Source organism: Syzygium oleosum, unplaced genomic scaffold (assembly GCF_021117445.2).
Source record: "Syzygium oleosum isolate NSW1041296 unplaced genomic scaffold, Sole_v2.1 Sole_v2.16, whole genome shotgun sequence".
NCBI lineage: Eukaryota > Viridiplantae > Streptophyta > Magnoliopsida > Myrtales > Myrtaceae > Syzygium > Syzygium oleosum.
In genome coordinates, this window is record NW_026607500.1 from 7,649,998 (window position 1) to 7,673,502 (window position 23,505).

The 23,505-nt window shown below is 37.6% G+C and overlaps 1 protein-coding gene across 12 annotated transcripts; it reads right to left on the reverse strand.

The window, feature by feature from the left end:
* Positions 1–2,497: 2,497 nt before the first annotated feature.
* LOC115686186 (uncharacterized) lies at positions 2,498–23,393 on the reverse strand. Of its 12 annotated transcripts, XM_056318730.1 has the most exons (17): positions 23,101–23,390; positions 20,630–20,930; positions 20,249–20,497; positions 20,066–20,154; positions 19,821–19,919; positions 18,242–18,941; positions 17,077–18,120; positions 16,843–16,957; positions 14,746–16,550; positions 7,286–7,421; positions 7,062–7,182; positions 4,617–4,775; positions 4,344–4,523; positions 3,924–4,037; positions 3,658–3,840; positions 3,243–3,287; positions 2,498–2,906 (listed from the first exon to the last, which is right to left on the reverse strand). In XM_056318730.1, exons 2-17 carry the CDS (start codon positions 20,739–20,741, stop codon positions 2,772–2,774), a joined length of 5,286 nt encoding a protein of 1,761 aa, XP_056174705.1. In that variant the 5' UTR covers positions 20,742–20,930; positions 23,101–23,390; the 3' UTR covers positions 2,498–2,771. The 12 variants fall into 12 exon arrangements, with proteins under 12 accessions (XP_056174705.1, XP_056174704.1, XP_030467258.1 ...); XM_056318729.1 differs by having other exon boundaries at positions 20,249–20,926; XM_030611398.2 differs by having other exon boundaries at positions 7,062–7,116; positions 20,249–20,930.
* Between the last annotated feature and the right edge of the window lie 112 nt (positions 23,394–23,505).

Consider the following 23,505-nt stretch of genomic DNA (forward strand, 5'->3'; position numbering starts at 1 on the left):
GGTAACGTCGTTGTCGTGATGACCTCCGGTTGGCTCTTTCTTTTCGTCCTTAACAAGCGCCTTCCCCGGACGTAATTGCGTGCTCTATCGACTGTCATCGTTGCTCGATTCTTCACCATTGTTGATCCTTTTCTAATAGCAGTCAGTCAATGTCCTGTGATTCAAGTTCTTCGCTCATTAGCATGATCAGAGAGGCTTGATCAACTCCTTTGCAACCAAAATGTGCTTTTGTGTATTCATGATCCTCAGCACAAAGCTCCAAACTTAGAATTCGACTCAGCGTTTGCTCACCATTGTTGGAGAAAATCGTAGGTTGATGCCAGCAACATTCGCTTTGATACCAAAAATGATGCCGGATGACAGAGTCTCCAAGTAGTGAGCCAAATTAGATTGAGAATATAAACTCAATTCTAAATGAATGGTAACTTAGAATGGAACTATTCTAATTGTTCCATAGGACAAAATGCAAACAGTTACTAGACCGTTTAAAATTACCAACTATTTTAATAATGTGGGACGTTAATTTATATACCTTATCAATGTGTTAAAATTGCTAGGTTCTATAGAAAATTATCAACTCTTACTATGAGTCCATTAACAAACATTTATTCTATCGTTTTGAAACTACCAATCGTTCTAATAATTTACCAATTTCCTATGCGTTAGAGTTAGAAACTCTTGTAGGAAACTACTAAAATTCATTTGGGTGATTTACCAACTTTTCACGGGTTATGTTAGCAACTAGTTTTAACTTAATCAACTTTTATGCAACATTTATTTGATTGCTTCCAAATTACTAATGGTTTTGATAATTTATCAACATCTATGTGCCGAGCTTACAGATATGTTATAGGAAATTACCAACTCTTATTTGGGTCTTTTGACCACTGTTTATTTGATCATTTGAAATTACCAACCGTTCCAATACTTTGCCAACATTTACTTGTTAAGATAACCATGATGTTACATTACAAACTTTTATAGAAATTTATCAACTTCTATACGTCTTTTGTTCGATTGATTCGATATTACCAACTACCCTTTTAATTTACCAACATGTATTTGCACATTCTGCCAACTTGTTTGCTGGCGAAGTATAACAGCCCGATGGTCTTGCCTTTTTTTCTTGTATAATCTTAGCATTTTTATATTTCATACTCAAAATGAGGTTCTAGAAACAAAGCATTATAGCATGTTTATGACCTGGGATGGATTTGTTGCCTTGAAAAAATTTAACGGAGGAGCTTGAGGGTGGGTCGCGTGAAGGGAACTGTGAAAATGAGAGAGATGCAAAGCAATTAAACCCTGCAAATGGACACCATACAGACGAACTTGTTCTCTGAAAATGAACTCACCAGATACAAACCAGATCGCCAGGATGGTCTCGAAGGCATGTCGTCTGAACTCGAGCGCCGGCAACTTGTTATATGTGTGGCTTGGGGAGAACTTACAGCGGAGGAGAAGCGAGCTCCTTTGGTCGGGTTGAGGGTAGAAGAAGAAGGAGAAGAGAGAGAGAGGGAGGGACGGAGGGAGGGAGAGAGAAGTTTCAAAAATCTGAAAGACGTGTAGGAGTTTCAAGCCCCTTCACATTACCTGATCCACTTCATAAAAAACATATCAAATCTTCAAGTGTTTTTGGCCACGCCACATGTTGTAGCGCTACATGTCTTGAGAAAGTGATAAAAAAAAGCACCACATCATTTCTCCTTAGTTAAATTAGATGGAGTCAACATAGGGATTTGATCGTATTGATTTGACAAATTTTCTGACTTTTGCACTATCTAAGAATTTTACAACACGATTGTACTTTCCCCATGAATTTTAGAATTTTCAGTGCATTTATCTCAAAATTTTATTATATATGATTTCGGTGCACTAAAGTGAACAAAAATTTGACATGATGCTAATTCTCAGTGTGATGTAAGAATATGATGTCTTGTACTGGCTTCTTTGAAACTCACCGATCAACATCACGGTATGTCATTTTATATTTGAAAATTAAGCTTGTCAAACAAGTAGGTCGGACCGGGTTGAAAATGACCCAATCTGAATTGACCCATGTTTATGCAATACAATTTTATCCATCTATACACGACCCGACCCGACATATATCTAACCGAACCGGGCTCCAAATCTTAGCACTTTTTCTCCCTAAATTGTTGCATCTAAATAATAAGCGACTCAATTGACAGGCTCGTCAAGTTTACGAGGGAGCTCAAGTGCTCGAGTTGGGTCATGGGCTAGGATTTCACATTGCACATGAGCAACGTCGAGACATGGGTGAGCATCGCTCTGATAGACAAGAACAAGGAGGCTTTTAAACCATCAACTGGTGACAAGAACAAGGAGGCTTTTAAACCATCAACTAGTTGGTTCCGGTTCGGTTCCCGATTCTACCTGGGAACGAGCCCCATTTCATGTTTTTGGGTAAAGAATTAAATTCTTAAAATACAATATAAAAGCTTACCATTTCGTTACAAAAATATATATTGATCAATTATGAGCAAAAATAAGGGCCGATGCTCATTTTGCCACCTCTATTGAAAACTGCATAAGACTAGGAACACGTGACATAAACAGTATTACAGTACGAAACTCGAGACAACATTTTCAAGTGGATCAACGCGACATTCAGGCAACTTTTCTGAAATGGTAAAAATGGACAGATCAGACTAACAGATCTCCTTGACATAACAAAAAAAATGAGAACTGATGTTATTCAAGCGCCTACCATAGTTTGCGAGTGTGTGATATAGATGATTTACAGACCATCAATTCAAATAACGCCGACAGTTTATCGACTTGCAATGACACGGAATCTTTTTGCCTTCGTCTTCGTGGTTGAAGTGGTAGTCATAAGTGATTTCTTCTCCAGGAAGAATATCTCTCTGTGCAAAGAAAATCACCTGCAATTCAAGAATCAGATAATTTAGTGAATGCTACTTTTAACTGTTACAATGCCATTTAGCCAACAAAAAAAAAAATCTAACAAGTCCTCCAAACTTTGGACAACCACACATCAAACTCTTTGATTATGAACTATGTCTTCTGATGCACTCGCGCATCAGTGTGATGTGCGATGGGATAGTTTTGTCAGTTTTGTGGGTATGCTCAATTCAATTTTAACAAGACTTCGTTTGCATTCTGTATACCGTATCTAATCAGGAAAACAAACATATGCTGGTTTTTCTCAAGGCAGAACTCTCAAAAGAAATTAATACACGGGGGCTGCATTTTCATACCTTTTTCTCATCTCTCACTGAAATCACCTTGGCAACGCAGTTCGGCTGTTCACATAAATTGCACAGAACAAAGATGAGTCAGTTGATTCTTACATACTAGCTTACAGTGTTGCAGAGTGAGGTATGCTCTCAACAAGGTTGACACTGTAATTGTGAAAACCCAAGTCAACTTAGCCAACTCATTCAGCTTCAAACTATGTTCTCTGTTAAGCAGTTCCTGAGCATATGCTACAAGGCTTAGATCTTCCACTGCTACCATTCGATGGCTTAAAATGTTGAATCACATATTTCGATGAACAAATATTGATTGACTTAGAATACTTTCTATGCGTAATGATATTCTAGAATGCCACATTCAAACAAGGAGATAGAAGTTTCAGATCTTCAGTGAAAGTTGGGAAACAGGAAATTTTACCTGGCAAGAATGGTTGACAAAACGAGCAATCCCCCCTTTTCGTGTAGCATCAATTATATGTTCCTTATCTATCCTAAAAAAATAACAAGCACTCTTGCACTGAATTCTTCGCCCAGACTGATACTCTCTCTCTCTTTTATCAGCGATACGTAGCCCAACAATCTCACCGACATACTCAACAACCTACAAGAGCACATGCCCAACTATAAATACTATTCCATAAGCAGGGAAAGAACAATATTAAAGCTAGGGTCCTGAGGCCAAACCATTTCTCCCCGATAAATGAACTGAGAGGCATAAAGTCCTAGGGCATGTATGCCGGACTTGTACACTACTAGACGTTTCCAACCTTTTGCCTGTTTGTAACGGCCATATTCTTTCTGCAGGTGTTTGAAACAAAAATCGTTAGTGTGGCATTCACAAATAACACCGGGCCTTCTGCATAATAACTTGCAAAGCGGAAATTGCTTCCTCTGAATAAAGTACTAAGCACCCACAAAGCTTAAAAGTGGCACCCGAAGGATCCAGATATTACGCGTGAACCTAGCAGAAAACGACAGTAAAGAAACAGAAAATGAAACACGACTTAAAAACTTGATATGACAATCTCACGTGTCATGCACATCTGATGCATGCAAATTGATTATATTAGTTGGAGATAAGACACGGTGGATATATTAGCATACTCGGCAATCAGATTCTGCAACTGAGTGTGGCAACTGTAAGATGGCCTGGGAGCATTTCTTCTGACCATGAATGTGAGTCCAAGCATTGACCTGGTCCGGTGGAACAAGGCTTCCACACTTGCCTTGGTAAAGACCGTGGGAATTACTATGGACGTTATCCCAATTCCTTTCCTCGTAACCCTGCAGAAAAGGTTAAAGTATGAATACAATGTTAAATTGCTGGTTCTTATATCAGTAATTTCGACAAGGGAACCTCGGAAATGCAGAAAGCACCTCTGTCCGAGCACATCTTAAAATATCACCAGAACAGACGATGTCAGAAACGCCAATGGTTGTGGATCCACAATCATCATCTTTATCATGATGCACGCATCTCCCATAGAAATGAACATTCTTGTCGTTGATACCTTCAACCTCACTTTGCAGTAGATCCTACATGCCATCAGAGAAAACACATATTGAGCAAATTAGAAATTGTAGGATCATAAATTACTAGTGCATCAATGTTACTTTGATACAATTTCAGTAGAACTAACCATCAATCCATAGTTAACATGCTTAGCAAGGGATACTTCTAAAACAGCAAGTTTGGACAGTTTCCTATGCTTGCACCAGGTTATCTTGGGTATTGGAGGTTTAACCAAGCAAGAACTTCGGGCTTGGCAGGGCATTTGTTTATAGCGCCCAAGAAAAGAAGGTTACCTCAATTCCTCTCTGTTTTTTGGTTGATTTGGAAGGAGCAGAACAAGAGAGCTTCTGATAGATAGGAATCTTCCATTGCAATTTTTATTGAAAATTGGCTTAAAGTAATACGCTTTTATTATAACGGAACTTGCGTATGGATGTAAATGCCTCCGTTGCTATAGTCGATAATTTATTTTGTATTTGAGCTCTTTTTGGTTTTGAGAGCTATTTTGTACATGGCTTTAGTTTTTTTGGGCTCTTTTTGTGTATGGGTTTGCACCCCCGTGGTGACCTGTAGTTGAACTTCATATCGATAAAAAATCTGTCTACAGATACTATTACAAAACAATTGATTTCTGGCTTCAATTAGAGCCTATGAATAAATTTTCTTGTTTATCCAGCTTGATGACTATTTTGGGTCTACAATAATGAGAAGACTAAGGTGGGTACTTCCTAGGCATGCTTACCAGTTGGAAACTTCGATGCAAACTACCATTATGTCAATAGGCATATCCTGGACAATATCATTTTCTTTTATCAATCATAATTATTGCATTATTTTGCCCTATCATCATTTTAATTACATTACCATCGTAAAGGTTTTTATGTTACTCTCTGACATAATAATTGAGCGAAGAAATATAGATTGTATGATATTGACTAGTAGATATCTATGTAAAAAGCCAGTATTTTTATTCAGTGTTAAAGTAATAATGGAGGCCAATACTTGAAAAGCAGCAAACTGTTACTTAGTTAAAATGTTGATTTTTGGAAGTAAACATAGGTTTATCAGGTGGAACTCGGGGATACACATTGTCATCTATCTTACGATAGACAAAGAGAAGCTCAAGGGAGCTGCATCTTCATTTTCCAGCTCATATATTCTATAAATAACATGGCCAACAGAAGTAATTCTGTAAATGTCCTTCACCTCCTAAATAATCAAAGACTAGACCGTTTTCTTCAAACTTTGGTTAAAAAGGTAAACAAGCACAATGCATATCTATGAAATAGGAAAAAAAAGGTCTCAAAAAGATTAAAGGTTCATTATGGATTATCTTAGGAATGTAAGAGAGTTGACCTTGCAAGTCAAACTAATAGTGAGATAATCCAGTTCGAATCACAAATTACTCAAACTCGGCACGATTCTTTCAAATTTGAGTAGTTCAGGTACTTAATTGAGTGGAATTCATGCTAAAAATACAAGCATAATCGCGCATTCATTACACAATATAGATAGTCCCGAACATCAATTTTAGTAGAATTTTAAAATTGGAGCTCAGCTTCAAGCTTAATTTAAACCTGAGCTCAAAATAAAATTTACTGAGGAATTGGGTCGAGTTGAATTCGAGCTTATTAAAAACTTAATTGGGTCAAGCTCAACCAAGCTTAAGTTGTGTATCGAGCCTTGACTATTCCCGTCAACTTATGCTCAAGTATTAAACTGTGTCAACTGGATCAGATCCTTAAATTATCTGTACGGTTAGGAATGTTAAAGTAACCTTAAAGAAATTCTAAGTCAGTACAATTTCATACAACTGTCACTGATGGCCATCTCAATAGCAACAGATTGCAGTTTCCATAATTATAGAACTACAATATTCAAGAGTCTAACAGCTCACTAAGTCCTCAAACTGAAGGAAGAAATCATCGCGAACTAACGAAATCTTTCTCCTGCTTCACAACAAGATTGAATAGTAAATGATTTTTAAAGCTCAAGAAGACTACAATTCAGAAAGGTTGGAAAGTAAAATGAAAGACAGATTATAGCAGATCTGGAGTTGTACAACATTTTTCAATAATAAATTGTATAGGTAGCAAAGGAAAATCCCTACTAGGCACTGTAAGAAAAATATATCATTCCCGATGTATCTGTTTACTATAATGATAATAGGTACCACAGAATCAATCCAAGATGCACCCACCTAGGCTAGAGTTCCTGTCTTATCTGTTTTATAAAGTAGGGGGATCTCATGGAAGAAAAAAAAAGAATCAATGTAATATGTAAACAGAGTCAGTAAACTATGAACATACTTGGACCAAGCATTGGCTACACTCCAACAAGCAATTAGCTTTGTCTTGCTTCGACCTTTGACATACAAAGCAAAATGCATCAGCATCCATATTTGACAGCCGATCCAGCTCAGCATAGCATCTGCACTGTCCAATGAATATGATCTCGAAGATCAAGAGACTAAATTGCAATATACTGTAAAACCAGAAGAAGAGTAATGTCATCAAACAACTTCATTGCTCACTTAATAGTGGTAGCATCATATGTCCCATGTGCAGGAACTCTTTGCATCTCAGTATCCTTCAAAATTTTACTCAATCTCTTTGTTGTCACAGTTCTGCTATTCTTCAGCAAAAATTTCTTAGAACTGTGGCTCACTCCTGAAGGCATGCAACTTTCATTGGTTATAAAGAAGAAATCATAACAACGAGCCACTTGGAAAAAGGAAAGTTAAAACACAATGTTAATAGAGCATGCACAAATCAAGTATGATACTACCAATTCACTTATAATCTATCAGGCCTTCATCTTCCCCTAGCATAGCATCACCCCGTGAATTTGATCCAACCTTATTTGATGGTATTTGCATTAGATCCCTCATTCTAGTCTTGAGCAAACCCCAGAGAGAGCTTAGTTGTTGCATTATTAAGTGTTCATCATTTTTTGAATTGGAAAATGCCACTGGTTACCCAGACATATCTTGATGCAATTTTAGAAGGTGCTTCTCACCAAGTGTCAAGTAGCTCATACAACAGACAACAATCCATTCAATCTAGAATATACTTACAGAAGCAAAGTTCTTCCAATGACTTACGGATATATATATATATATGTTCTCATTTTGACATATCCAAATTATCCCATAAAGAAGCAATAAAACTTCTTGAGACAGCCTTCAATAACCAGCACACCAATCAGATTGAGGTAAGTTTGAATCCTTCACCCATAAAGTCAATGGGAAAAAGAATTTCCAGCGAGGCGGTCATTCAACCTACAAAGAATTTCCCTCCAAAATCAAAATTCTTTTCTAAAACAATATTTCAAAACATATGTACAGTTGAAAATGAGTTCTATTGTGAAGATCCCAATATATTTGCAAAAAATATGTTTTTTGATAAATTTAACTATACTCCACATGATCTATACAAGACAGTAGAATTTTATGAAAAAATACTGATAGAAACCAAGTCCATCATTTTTCTGATAAAATCCATATAAATTATTCCACAGCAAAGATCTGTAAAATAATCCATTCTTTCTAGTGGAAACCAATCCCATAACTCTAGTCAGATTTAATACCAAAATTGTTGAACCCACACCATATAGGCCCTCTTTTTCATATTTTAATTATCAACAAGCCTGGTTGAATGCATTTATAAGGAAAAATGCCAAAAATACCCATACATGGCTGCTCTTCTTTGAAAAATTGATACTCGCCTCATGCCATTTTGGTTCATTTGGACCTACCAGTGAAATACTACCCCCATTAGTGCAACCCAGCTGCAAAATATTTTCTAGCCAATTTGCACTTCATATGAAGCCAAAATCTTACATCTAATGCTCTTTTTCATATACTTTGAAGTATCATGGGTAATGGCTTTAAATTTTTGATAGGATTGATGAGCAATGGTTGAGCAAAAGAAACCCTAGCCATATCAGTCCAGATAATGTCACTCCTTTTCTCCATGACAAATGATTTGTTTTATCGAGACTGGCATCTACATAATCCCGGCAACAACTAATGGGATTTTTAAAATAAGCCCTTATTGAATTGGAAAAATCAAGCTCCTCCCACTCACATTATAGTGGGAACACAAATGAGGATGACTGCTAAGGCATACGTCTTGGTAATGATGATGATGATGACTAAAAGACAGACGGGACGACCATTGTCAAAGTTTTCACAATTGCATAATGAGAGAAGATACTAACGGCAATTGTCTTTTTCTTTCTGCTTTCATATTATGCTTTCACATTGCACGATGTCTTTTCCCCGTAACACTATGCATCTTTTTCTGTTCACTAGTGACTTTTACTGAAAGACACAGTAACATCACATGAACCTGAAATAATGCAATAGCTTTTGAAGATTCCCTCAACTTATAAAAGCCATCCTTTTCTAACCAAAGAGGCAGGTTCTGAAACCCTCCTCTAAGAAATCATAGAAGACAGAGAAGCCTTTCGATCTCTCTCATCTCTTATGAAACCAGAGAATTCTCTCAAACTTTCCACATCTCATCTTGATCCCACCTCTTGAATATCTTCACTCCTCTTCTTGGAATCCCAAATCTAGTAAGTTTCATATCCACATATCCATATCATCCCTAAAACACCTTTATCTTCCAGATCCTGGAACATAAAGGTGTAGACCAATCACAGGCGGTAAAATTTGCCGATTGTGGGATATGTAAACTACATTGCAAATATGAAATTGGGCAGAAAATAAAGAGCAAACCAGCCACAGGTGGTACGACCTGCCGATTGTGGGGTACGTAAATTAAATTACTGTAGTATAAATTGCAGATAAGAAAAGATCATAATAAATACTGACATTTAAACAATATTCAAAGATTACAAATGGAAATATTAAAATACAAGTGCAAATTTCAGTAAATAAAAACCTTTGTATCCTCAGATCATGAACAAAATCTGGAACATAAAGGTGCTTCAGGAATGATATGGATATGTGGATATAAAACTTACTGGATTTGGGATTACAAGAAGAATGAAGATATTTAAGAGGTAGGATCAAGCTGAGATTCAGAAGAGATGAGAGAGATCGAGAGGCTTCTCTGTCTTATATGATTTCTGAAAGAAGATTTCAGAACCTGCCTCTTTGGTTAGAAAATGATGGCTTTTATAGGTTAAGGGAATCTTCAAAAGCTATTGCATTATTTCAGGTTCACGTGATGTTATTATGTCTTTCAATAAGTCACTAGTGTGAACAGGAAAAGGTGCACAATGTTACGGCGAAAAAACATCGTGCAATGTAAAAGCATAGTATGAAAGCAGAAAGAAAAAAACAATTGCCGTTAGTCTCCTCTCATTATGGAATTGTGAAAACTTTGACAATGATCGTCCCACCTTCGTCTTTTAGTCATCATCATCACCAAGGCGTATACCGTAGCAGTCATCCCCATTTATGTTCCCACTATGATATGAGTGGGAGGAGCTCCCATTAGTTGTTGCTGGGATTGTACAGATGACAATCTCGATAAAACTGATCATTTGTCATGAAAAAAAAGAGTGACATTATCTGGACCGATACGGCTAGAGTTTCATTTGTTCAACCATTCTGTTATTGATTGCTCATCAACCTTATCAAAAATTTAAAACCACCACACTACTTAACCTTGAATCTTCTGATTAAGGTAACAGTATTCGATTCTATGGTTTTTCTGTAATCAAAACTCCAAGCCCTTACCCATGATACTCCAAAGTATATGAAAAAGAACAGGTGTGAGATTTTGGCTTCATATGAAAGAAAAGCAAATTGGCTAGAAAATATTTTGTAGCTGGGTTGCACTAATGCGTGTAGTATTTCACTAGTAGATCCAAAATGTTCCCACCATCTGATGAACTAGAATGGCATCAGGCGAGTATCAAATTCTTCAAAGAGCAGCCATGTATGGGTATTGTTGGCATTTTTTCCTTATAAATGCATTCCACCAGGCTTATTGATAATCAAAATATAAATAGAAGGTCGATATGGTGTTGATTCAACAATTTTGGTATCAAATCTGATCAGAGTTATGGGGATTAGTTTCCGCCGGAAATGACGGATTATTTTACGGATCCTTGCTGTGGAATAATTTATATGGATATTATCAAAAAAATGCTTAAAAACGATGGACTTGATTTCTATCAGTATTTTTTCATAAAATTCCACTGTCTTGTATGGATCATGTGAGTATAGTTAAATTTATCAGAAAACAAATATGTTGGGATTTGATGATAGAATCCATTTTCAACGGTACATATGTTTTGAAATATTGTTTTAGAAGAGAATTTTGATTTTGGAGGTTGCCTTTGTGATAAAAAAAACTTTTAATCACATTTACTTCCAAATATTGCAAAATAAGTAAAAAGCTGAACAAACTAAATCTAGACGAGGAAACTCTTAATCATCTTAGTCAAATCATCGCTGAGATTGATAGCAATTCCTATGATGAATCTGAAGAAAATGGACTTCAGGTTAATGATATTGAAACCACTTCCTCTGATGAATCTGAAGAATCTCAAAACTCTTTTGAAATAAATGTCTTAACAAAAGAGAAAGAAATTCTTTTACAAAGAGTTGATCAAATCGCTAACCCTAAAGATAGAATTAAATATCTCAGTGGTCTCTAATCTTCTATAATCTCCAAACAGCATTCTGATACCCCTTATAATCCTTCTACCATTCTCAATAGAGAGAAGAAAATTGTTTCTCGACCTATTTCAATAAACGATCTTAATCAAAAGATCAACCATCAGAAGCAAGAGATTCAGAATCTCAAGCTTACACAAATTGAGATGCAAAAGGAAATTCTAGAGATAAATCCAAATTCATGAAAGGAAAAAAAGAACAGATTGAAGAATCTTCGGAATCCCAGTTCAATTCTAACCCTAACCCTTCGATCCAAACTTCTTGCTCATGCTTTCAGAAATAACCAGAAAATGGTTTATAAATATCACTATAAGAATCAATAATGAGTTCATTTTAAATACAACACTCTACAGGAGCAGATCTCAACTGTATTAGAGGTCTTATACCGACCAAATATTTTGAGAAAACAATCCAATCACTCAAATCAGCATCAGGAAATAAATTACATATTAATTATAAGATTCCAAAAGCCGAAATAGTAAAAGATACTACTTATAAAACTTCATTCCTTTCTTGTCAAAAACATTAAACAGAATGTCATTTTAGGGACTCCTGTTGTAGGACTTATACAACCTTTTAAAGTTACTAATGATGGTATCGAGACCAAATTTTTAAAAAAGAAAATAATTTACAATTTTATAAGTAAACCACAAACCAACTTAAATATACTTCAGGAACAATCCATTTCTGACATAAATTGTATCATCCAAAATAAAGAAAACCACTTCCAATATTTAAAAAAAACCTTGAACATAAAAAGATTGAGCAAAATCTTTCTGATCCTACTATTAAGAAAAGAATTGCTAAACTTGAAACTTGCATAAAAAGTTGCATATGTTCGACACTTCCTAATGCTTTTTGGTCTAGGAAATAGCACATAGTTGATTTACCCTATGAATCAGGATTTTCTGAAAAAGAAATCCCGACCAAGGTAAGACTTTCCCAAATGAATCATGAAGTCATGAATTTTTGTCAAAATGAAATCCAGGAACTTCTTGATAAAATTCTCATTAGGAAGAGCCAATTACCTTTGAATTGCTCTGCTTTCTATGTCAACAAAAATGCTGAATTAGAAAGGGGAGTTCCAAGATTGGTAATCAACTATAAACCTTCAAATACAGCTCTGAAATGGATAAGATATCCAATTCCTAATAAAAAAGATTTATTGAATAGATTACATAGTTTGAAATTATTTTCTAAATTTGATATGAAATCAGGATTTTGGCAAATACAAATCAATGAAAAGGACAGATATAAAACTGTATTCACTGTCCCCTTTGGACAGTACGAATGGAATGTCATGCCCTTTGAATTAAAAAATGCCCCATCTGAATTCCAGAGAATCATGAATGACATTTTTAACCCACATTCTGATTATATCATTGTATACATAGATGATGTTCTCATTTTTTCCTCCAACATTGACCAACATTTTAAACATATTAATCATTTTATTAACATTGTTATGAAAAATGGTTTGGTAGTTTCCCCAACTAAAATATCCCTTTTTCAAACCAAAATCAAATTTCTAAGACATCATATTCATTTAGGAACCATGATACCCATTGAAAGATCAATACTTTTTGCTGAAAAATTTCCTGATGAAATCCGAGATAAGAATCAATTACAAAGATTTCTTGGGAGCCTGAATTATGTTACGGATTTTTTCCCAAATATCAACATAATTTGCAAACCCCTCCACCAGAGACTTAAAAAGGAACCTCCACCTTGGACCTCGATTCATACCAATATTGTGAAACAAATTAAACATAGCATCAAAGAGATTCCTTGCTTACATCTTACTGACCCATTTGCTTTCAAGATTGTTGAATCAAATGCTTTAGATATAGGATACGGAGGAATTCTAAAACAGACAAAAGACAACAAAGAACAAATTCTTCAATTTGTCTCCAAACACTGGAATGACTGTCAAAAGAATTACTCCACCATAAAAAAGGAAATCCTTGCTATTGTTTTATCTATATCTAAGTTTCAAAGAGAACTTTTGGATCAAAAAATTTTATCGAGAATTGATTGTAAATCAGCAAAAGACATTTTGCAAAAGGATGTTCAAAATATTGCTTCAAAACAGATTTTTGCCAGGTGGCAAGCCGTGTTATCTATTTTTTATTTTAATATTGAATTTATAAATGGTGCCTCCAATTCCTTACAAGATTTTCTCACACGAGAATTCTTACATGGAAAATGCCTCCCAAAAAACCCATCAGAAGAGAAAGGCAAAGAATTTGCCAAGTCTCCGAAGTAAAGCCCAAAGGCTTGACCAATATCAAGAGCAAGCTACAAGCAGCTCAACAACCAGAGCAAACCTTCAATACTACTATATCACATCAAGCCAATATGCCTTTGAAAAAAGGCATAAAGGTGTTTTCTTTTACACCTTTACTATATAGAGAGAGAGACTAGCAAAAAGTGCAAATGCCATCGACCAAAGAAAGACACAGGGAGGCACGTAATGTGCTTTCCCTATGAGTATTTTACTTTTCATAGTGATAGAGTCGCATGCATTCTCTTCGTTAAATAACTAGAACTCATTTGTGATGGTATCGATCAAAGGTCAATAAGGAGAGGATCAATTTCCAGAATGATCATTTCCCACCACACAATCTATCTAGCAAGAGAAAAGAATAGACTAAAGAAGAAAACGGAATATAACAGTTCATGGGGCGCGCATATGCAAGATGCATATCATCACGGGGAGAGAGAGAGAGAGAGAGAGAGAGAGGGCGGGCTTATCTTCACTTGTTGAAAACACATTTTAAGCCATTATCGACCAGTATAATCATTTGGGAACTGCTTAAATAACTAGAAAAGGTAAAAGTTTTACTGAATTGATTTTTAGATATGCTCAATGACCAGGTCAAATATTAACAGACGCATACATCTTTCAGGCCAATACATTTATAAGGTACCTATTGAAGACTGGCTTATGTATTTATCCTGAATGATGTTGGGTTATAGACGGTACACAACTGAGTTTTGGAAGATATGTATTAATTCAATGATATATACATGAGATCTAACGAGCTCAGTTATATTGCTTGGATAGAGGGAAATTCATTCTATTCAGTAGAAAACACAGAGTGCAACACTAAAAGGGGAAGGAAAAAATATCAGTTAAAAAGGATGGGAAGGGATTCACCCTCATATTCATTATAAACTAAGTGGTTTCTTTTCACACATTATAGGGGAATGCCAAGACCTGCCACAGGAACTGCACCAAACTCAAACATGAAACCTTTTTTTTCTTCTTTCAACATAAAAAGCAACCCGCCAATTCAAAATGCGAAAAACTATGGTGGGGACTGCACTTTTACCTGGCAAAGATAGCTCATTAAGGCTACGTGTACGCTCCCGCGCTCTTCCAAACTTTGATTCCAGTTGAGTGTGAGTACCGACCGCACTATTTTTCCGACATTTTCCTGCACATAACTTGTCTTCTTCTTCCAGGCATGCAATAATCGATGATTTTGCAGCAGAATATTGCATCAGTTTGCAGGATCTAAGATCATGACTTCTACTGTCATTGTTTTGCACCAAATTAGATATTTCATTGGCCGATTCATCAATTCCTCCGTATGCAACCTTTTTCAACTCACTCATGCATGCTAGCGTATCCCTAGAGATTCCAGGTGCTCTACATTTACTCGCTTTTTTTAAAATCCTGCTCAGTGAAATGATTTTTGCTGGCTTTGACACATTTAAATCAAAGTTTTCTCTACATATCTCACCATATAGTCCATATACCATAGGCTTTGCCATCTTTCGACCAGCATTGACCTGCAATGGAGATGCCTTTCTGAAACCAATCGATGTGTGCTCGGTTAACTTCCCAGCATTTTCATGACACGTCACATCCAATTTTGGCTGCCCAGAAGCATCGCTATCACTTATTCCCCGGAACTTCTTCACACATCTAACTAGGGGATCTTTACCATAATTAATGTGATCTCTCAAAGCTATCTGTTTATTCCTTACCTCCTCGTTGTTGTATATTCTCGGCAGGTTTCTCTTCCGAGATGAAAAATTTGAGGGACCTAATGGAGATTGGTAGCACCTGAAATTGGTTCTACATAAACAATCATCACCTGAACATGATGTTCGATGGTCAGAATGGAGAAACGTCTGTTTGTCCTCAAACGAGCAAGAGCCATGGTCTTCATAACCAGAAAATGTTGTTTTACTAGTATGTCCTGCGGTGGAAAATGATGACCCCAGTTCACTCAACTTCATAACCCTCCGTCTCTTCCGAATCTTCAACACAGTCTTTGATTTATGCAGATGCTTTGACCTTTTATGAACAGGAAGGTTGTCATGGATTCGATTTCGACCTTTGTTCCATGTCAAGGAACCCATGAGCTTCAGCTCATCCAGAAGACTATTAGACAAGTGATTACTAGTTACTTCCGAAGGTAATTCTCTTTTAGCATTGGCCCAAGGACTGGTGCAATGAAACTCAGCACTTCCTTTGCTTTCAGAAGGGTAATCAGGTGAGCAGCATTGATCAACACCTGATCCTTCATCAACTACAAGTTGATTTGCACATTCAACATGCTGAGCATCAACGGGACAACTGCTATCATTATTAACTGTAATTGATGCTTGAGTCACCGCAGCGGTAGAGCATCCAGAAGAAACAATAGATTTTTCATGTTCTTTCAAAGAGTCAACTGTCTGCTCAGCCCTATCAAAGCATTTACCAGCCCTATCAAGATGGACTTCATTTCCTCTTCCACCCACCAAATGTCCCACATGGTCCATGCACGTTGCATTGCCCTTCCCTTCCACCACACTGGGACCATCACTACATTGGAAAGACAGATTGACACTACTCCCAAGAAACTTTCCAGACAAGTCAACACTCTGATCTAAGGCTACATGCTTCTCCTCCAAACGAGCATTATCTTTGACACTTTCAGCAGAAACAAACATGTGAGGTTGGCTACCAGCCCTTCCTGTCCATTCTTTGGAAGTTCTGTCAGCTTGAAATTCAAAACTTCCTCTTGGATGTTTCATCTGCCTAGCACCTACAGAAATGCTTGGGGAGCACATAGATCCTAATATGGGACAGCATCTCTCAACAATGGTTGGTGCAGGGAATATTCTTTCAGATTGGTTAAGTCTGACAATTGAAACTGATAAGTTAGAGGAAAGAATCTCATGTTGCATTATAAATTAGAGGAACACAGATCCCATGCTAGACATCCTCACAGTTCTGACTTTTGAGATGCATTATGGGTTCTATTCCATGCAAATTTAAATTTTCCTCATGTGAAAGCAACTATTTTAGCTCACAAGAACTCATGTACTGGCATGCAGTTCAAACATTTTATTCATCTGAAAAACAATAATGCGTAGCCTCAACTCTATGACATCAAAACTCACTAACTTAACCAGATACTCATGAGAACAACCTTGTTGAGGGCTGTTTATGTTGAAGAGGCCCCTCTGGAGTTTGACACTGCATGTTATCTTCTAGTGAAAATAAAGTTGCTGTAGCCATTGAGACATCACACGAGTAATTCTGACCTGAATAAAATTAGAAGAGTGTAAACTGTTCATGATTCATACCTCATCAAAAACACAAACGATCATCTAAACCTCTAAACTTAAAACACTGATATGTAAAATCATGCAAAGTAGCTTGCCAGTTTCAGGAGGAACACCGAACATCCTGCTAGTAGCAACCACAGGCAGTGAGGTGGTGTCCACCTCAAAATCGTTCTGTCTACAAGTAGATCGAGTCCCCTCCTCTCTAGCTACTTTTAATGGATCAACAAGAGTATGTTGCATTTGAAAAGAAGAGGAGCCACTGTACCCCTCATTACCATGGGCCATTAACCCCAAAATTGCTTGTTGCTGTTGAGATAACTCTAATATTTGCCTCAATGCAAGTAATCTCATATTGTCATCAAGTAGACATGAGGTCATATTGGTGCCCTTTTGTTTTGACAAAGTTGGGTTCATATTTGGCTCCAGATGGAAGCCCGATGACGATGCTTGCAATGGCGAAAGGAGCCTAAGACACATGGATGAAATCATTGGCTTGAGGAAGTTGTCACCATTATGAACACTACCATGGGAGGAGAACTTCTCCCCAAGACTATTACTCTCTCTATTGAAAGCAGCATCTTGAGGCTGATTAAGTAATCCATCTGAAAAGTGATTCCTCCTCGCTGAACTTCCAACAGTAAAACCAGTAAAAGCAGGTGCATTTTCCTCCTTTCCATGAATTGTAAACCTTGATTCTGTTGGAAGGCAAGAGGAATCAGAAATACATTTAACTACATTTCCCTTGTCCACAATTCTTTGAAAATCCGCACCAGAGTTGTCCAATGGCACTTTTGAACCATAGTAAAAAGTTGGGTGAACATCAACTGAATCACGCTTAGCAGTATCAGAGATGGAATGCCATAACATAGGCTTTACTACTTCACGGCCTTTGATATTGTCATTGGAATCTTTGTATTGTCCACTCCCAAAACTATTATTAGATTGTTGAAACAAGGATATTTCTGAGCTCTTGTCTGTATCACCTTTACCATTTTCAATGTGGCTATAGACTGCTTTATTCACATTATAGATGAGATTCCCTCGGTTCACTTGTCTTTCTCTTCTTGCACAGGCACTAGATGAGCTCATGTCATTTTTAAGACTCTGCCTAGATTCCTCCCTCTTACTAGCAGTTGCCGCTGCATCAAATTCAAGACTAAGTTGGTCAGTCGCTTAACTGGAAAAGTAGCAGAAAGCATGATTATAATGACAACATTGATACTATCTGATCGCTCTTATTAATAAGAACAGTTTACTTACAATTATGTACCATTTGCTCATGGAATGTCTTTGACCTATTACACAATGAGCCTAAACATCCTAATCCCATGAAAGATTGGAATGAATTTCCTGAAGCCCGATTTTTCTCATGCGGTTGCCCAAGTCCCAACTCAACCTTTGAAGCGGCAGGATCTCTATCTACCAAAACACAATCATTTGCAGTTTTCATCCCACTGAATCTAGTCCCCGAATCTTCAGCCAGGTTTCTTGAATCCTGAAAAGAAGGAAGCTCGTTGGCTGCAATTGAAATTTTCCCGATGGAGCCAACATAACAGGAAGATCGGCTCCCAATATCTGGTTTTCTAGCAAGAGAACTAGATGCGCCAAAACATCTTGACCTTTGACGCTCAAATATTTCATTCTTTCTTGCAACATGCTGATTCTGGTCCAAACTACAAGGCAATCCCTTGGAAAGATGGTTGTTTCTACCCTGAATGCTTCTCTGCAATTTGTTTTGCGACCCATCAATGACAAAATTCTCATCAGAATGCTGGTCATTTAATGATACAGCATTGACAGAATGCTGCCCAGGCCCCATTAAACATCCACGTGAACCAGCCAACTGACAGAGGCTTGTGCTATTGCATTTGGGCATAAACAAGCTAGAATTAGCCAAGCCAGTAGTTCCAGATAACCCTTCAGGCCAGTCCCACCCACAATGGTCTTCTGGAACCATAATCTAAAGCACCAAGAAAATGTCACCATCCAGTTGTCTTGTTGCTTCAAAACATGCCAAAAGAAAATATAGGACTTCATTTCAAACAATACAGAGTATAAAACAGACCCGTAAGCAAGGTGGAGTTACTTAGGAGACAGGTCAGGCTATCCATGCCTGCAGACATCTGCATGGACGACTTGACCCACAAGAAGTAGACAATCTGCTTATGCATAAGGATTCTGTCTTATCAACTACGGAAAACTTAAAATGGACGCACACTATCTAATGAATAAAAATGAACCACCTAGACAAAAATAATAGAAAATAGAATATTAACTCTTGCTTAGATAACTGGGACAACATGCGTTTGTATAATATATATTGAGAGCACCCTTCTCAAGAAGCAATAGTGTAACCAAAGAAGTTCATGCTTGGACAAATATCAGATTAAATTAAGCTGGATATCTAGTGGTTTTTTAAAAAAGCACAGGGCAGATGATAGTTAGGAAGCTAAGCTCATTTTATGGCACATTCCATACTCCTCATCAAATATGATCCTAGAAACTATGGCTGCGCTAGGTTTTATCATGATACTGAATAAAAGGAAAACTATTTATATGTACATAGAGACTCTTTACCCGATAAGCATGTACATTAAGACTCAAATCACGGGTTCCCTCCACATCTATTCACTTTCCTCTAGAAGCTCCATCTGAGTGCAGAGACGTGCATGCAAACACCTTAAAAATACTCGTGCCATACTTACTGCTAAGTCACAAAAGGTTTGCGCCTAGTGAATCATAAAAATTTTGAGAAAAAAACATTTCGTTTAAGAGGAAACTAGCAAAGTAGGTAAACTTCGGGTGCATGAATAGTATTGAGAAACCACAGATAACTTACCCCAAACTTTTCAAAGTAGAGCTGACGCCACTGAGCTATGGTATGTCCGTTATCCATAAGAACCACATCCCCAGGGTGAGCATCAGATGACCCTGAATGCTAAAAAGAAATAGCAAACCAAATCAGTTCTCCAGCACTTGTAAAGGCCATCATCCAAGCACACTGCCCAGAATAATAAATATCCATTTGTATGGACATCTACCACCTAGAAAGCATTAACTTAATAATATATGACTGGAAGTTACCTCACAGAACTTAGAGACAGACATATGGGAGTAGTGGCATGAACAAACAATACCCAGTACACCAGTATTGCTGAGCAGTAAAATCCCACCTTACAATAGCCAAAACAGAGTTAACTGATCAAGATTTCCGCTAGAGAAGCATCTCTTATCCATTAACTAAGACCGAATTGCATAATCACTCACTTGTTCTTAGACAATATACTCGAGGACACCCACTGAAGGACACTGCTGGAACATGACCTCCTCGATCATCTGCTTGTAATGGGAACTTTTGACAAGTTCGGGCGTTTGAAGTATGGAGCTTCTCATAGTATACAGAACTTGTTCCATATGGTCCTTTGCCTGAACAAGAAAAGTCCAGCATATCCTTTTTACTGGGAATTGTATTACTGACAACTGCCTGGGCCAAGTCAGATTGATAGACATCCATATCTGCATTTGCAATCCCATGATGAAAAGCAGACTTGACACTACGGTTGGGTTTTGACAAAACCATAGGTGAAACAAGGGAATACGAATATCCTGAGAGGTTTTCACCATTTACAACATTTAATGCTGACCCACCAAAGTTCAGTCGTGCCATGTTGCCAGAAGGAGCACTATGAGTGACATTATATCCCTCAAAGGGAAGTTTTGCAGACTTGCTGATAGGTTTGGGCTCTGTAAAATCCTTCATACTGCAATAGGGATGATGGTCCAGATATTAAAGCCAAGACTGAATTTTCTGAGTCCTGATTTAGTGACCTGGTTGAGCAAAAGTTTGTTGAAGCGGAAAAAAGGTTGCCTTTTGCATTACTTCATGTCCAATTTGTCACATATCTCAGCTGAGGTATGGAAGAGAATGTAAACCTCTGTTGATCTCTATCTGTCATGAAAGAATAAATCACCTCATCAAGTCCATCATACAACAAAAATGTTCATTTTATCATCAGAAAGAACCAGGAAAAGATCATGGAGATATACGCGTGTACTCTCATATCAACATAAATAACTAATCATATAAGGAAATTTACCATAACAGATAATGGGAACGCAAAGGAAAAGATCAAAATGGGAACAAACATGTGTATTCTCATTTAGAAATAATGAGATATCTAGCAACGAATCCAACCATCCCAAAAGTTGAAATGATAAGGTGAACGACACAACATCTTTGACAGATCTTGTTCAAAGCACGTTGATATTCAATATGGAAGACTTAGGCTGCATTTAATATACGAAAATTTGGCTTTTCAGTTTTGGTTTAGAAACAAATAGTCGCATGGAATCATGTCCTTCGGACAATTGGAAGCATTTTCAAACGAAAATGTGGAGCTCTATTTTAGTCTATTTGGCCTTGGTGTTGAAAACAATACAAAACAGTTTTCTATGTTTCCTTTTCATTTGAAAACACATCTCAAGACCAGCATCCCACTCCTCAGATGGAAGCCAGTGTTCTCCTCTCCATGGTACATGGTTTTCTCTTTTAAATCTTGACGCGAGGTTTTTTGTTTGATTTAATCATCAGAAACGATAAAAAAAATGGTCAAGGTGATCACCATAGTAGTAGTACATAGTTGGTATACTTGAATAATAGGAGGCATGCTCTACAATTAATACGATGAAAATAATGTAGTCGTATAAACATAACCAAAGATGTTTATACAAATTTCACTAAAGTTTCATCTTAGTTACAAGACATGTCTAAGAAGCTTTTTTGGGGGGAATGGTAATTTGGTAAATAAGTTTATTGTATTAACTAAATGCATGGTCGATTTGAAGTTTAGTAACAAAATTCAAGGGGCAAAGTTTAGGATTTAGAAGTAGAGGATGCTAGGTGAAAAATAGGAGAACTACAAGAGGGAGTTCAATCCTTTTTTTATCACAATAAATTTAAGAGAAGATATTATCAAAGGAAAAGATAAAAATAAGTATTTAACAAGCTTTGGTAATTTTTATATCATTCTTGATTTTGAAAACAACACAACCCAAAATAATTTCAGGATTTCCATTCCTCTTTGAAAATTTTTATTTTCACGAACTAAATGCAATTCAAGAAAACAAGAACTTGAATAGAAAGCTATTTCCTTTTTCATATTTTTACCGTGAATAGAAATTGACAGAGTTTCCACGAAACAAACGGGTCCACCATTCCTCTCACATGAAAGTAGAATAAAAGTCGAATAGAATGAAGGACAGAACTACTATTGTGCATGCAACTGGCATAAATAGAGTGAAGGTAGAAACAAAACCCACTAATTGCGAGCACATCAAACATGGTGGAGAGAAACTTGGCTCTCATAGAGACTTCATACTCAGTAACCTTATCCAGCTCGCCCGATGGTTAATGAACGGACTCAGTAATTACAGAGTAACCTAAGCCTTCCCTTGACATACAGTGTCAGCAATAGAGATCCTTTTCGATCATTTGAGTCCACTTCATCCCGTGTCTACCTAAGAATTTCACGGGACAGAAAGGCCTCTCCAACATTCCCAAAGTGATTTTACGACAACAAGCATATTTCGGAGCTGGTGGCTTTACTCGCCAGCCCATTGAGATATCATGCAATTATAGCATAAACGAGGAAATAATGATGATCCAGACAGCATGAATGCGATGCACACTCATATCGACATAACAGATTATGGGAACACAAAGGAAAAGATCAAAATGGATAAAAACATGCGAATTCTCATTTAGAAACAATTGAGACAACTAGCGATGGATCAAACCCATCCCACTAGTCGAAGCCACAAGGTGAATAACACAACATCCCCGATAAATCCCGTTCGAAGCACGTTGCTGTTCAATATGAGAGACTTCGGCTGCATTCGGTAAACGAAAATTTTGGCCTTTTTCAGTTTTGGTGTTTGGAAATGGGATACGCGCATGGAATCGTGTCCTTCGGACTCTCGAAAGCATTTTCGAACGAAACTGCACAAACAACTCGCGTATCGCTCACCACGGAACCGAGTTCGAACGCAAACACGGAAGCCAACAGCGACGGTCCAAATTCCACCGAGCCAGAGCAAACGCAAACGATCGCGTCAGTCACCTGATCAAAGAGGCCGTCGCCGCGGCGGCGACGCCGAAGAAGAAGCCGACGGGACGGTCCTAGAGGCGACCGCCGCAGCATCGTCGGACAACGCTCGCCGTCAGCTGCGACTCCATCAGAGCTCGCTGACAACACCAATGCACCCGCGGAACGAGACGATCGAGAAGCAAGAGTCGAGGTGTAGAAGACGAAGCGCGCTGGTCATGGCGAAGGCGGCGGCAACGATTCCATGGCCGACGAAGAATCGATGGATGAGCGCGAGAGCGAGGAAGGGGAAGAGCAGTGAGCAGCGAGCAGTGAGCGGCGAGCAGCGTCATCTGGTGATCGTTATAGCAAGTTTCGATAAGGGGTGGGGTAGGGGGACAGTGACGCGACGACGGCAGTTGCGGGCGGATCGAGGGAGCC

Excerpts from the sequence above, each read along its gene's own strand:
- LOC115686186 (XM_056318729.1), bottom strand. The coding sequence starts at position 20,741 with ATGAAGGATTTTACAGAGCCCAAACCTATCAGCAAGTCTGCAAAACTT. Across the intron at positions 19,920-20,065 it reads CTGTCTCTAAGTTCTGTGAG|CATTCAGGGTCATCTGATGC; the intron begins GTAACTTCCAGT and ends ATTTCTTTTTAG. Across the intron at positions 7,183-7,285 it reads TATGATGCTACCACTATTAA|ATGCTATGCTGAGCTGGATC; the intron begins GTGAGCAATGAA and ends TGGACAGTGCAG.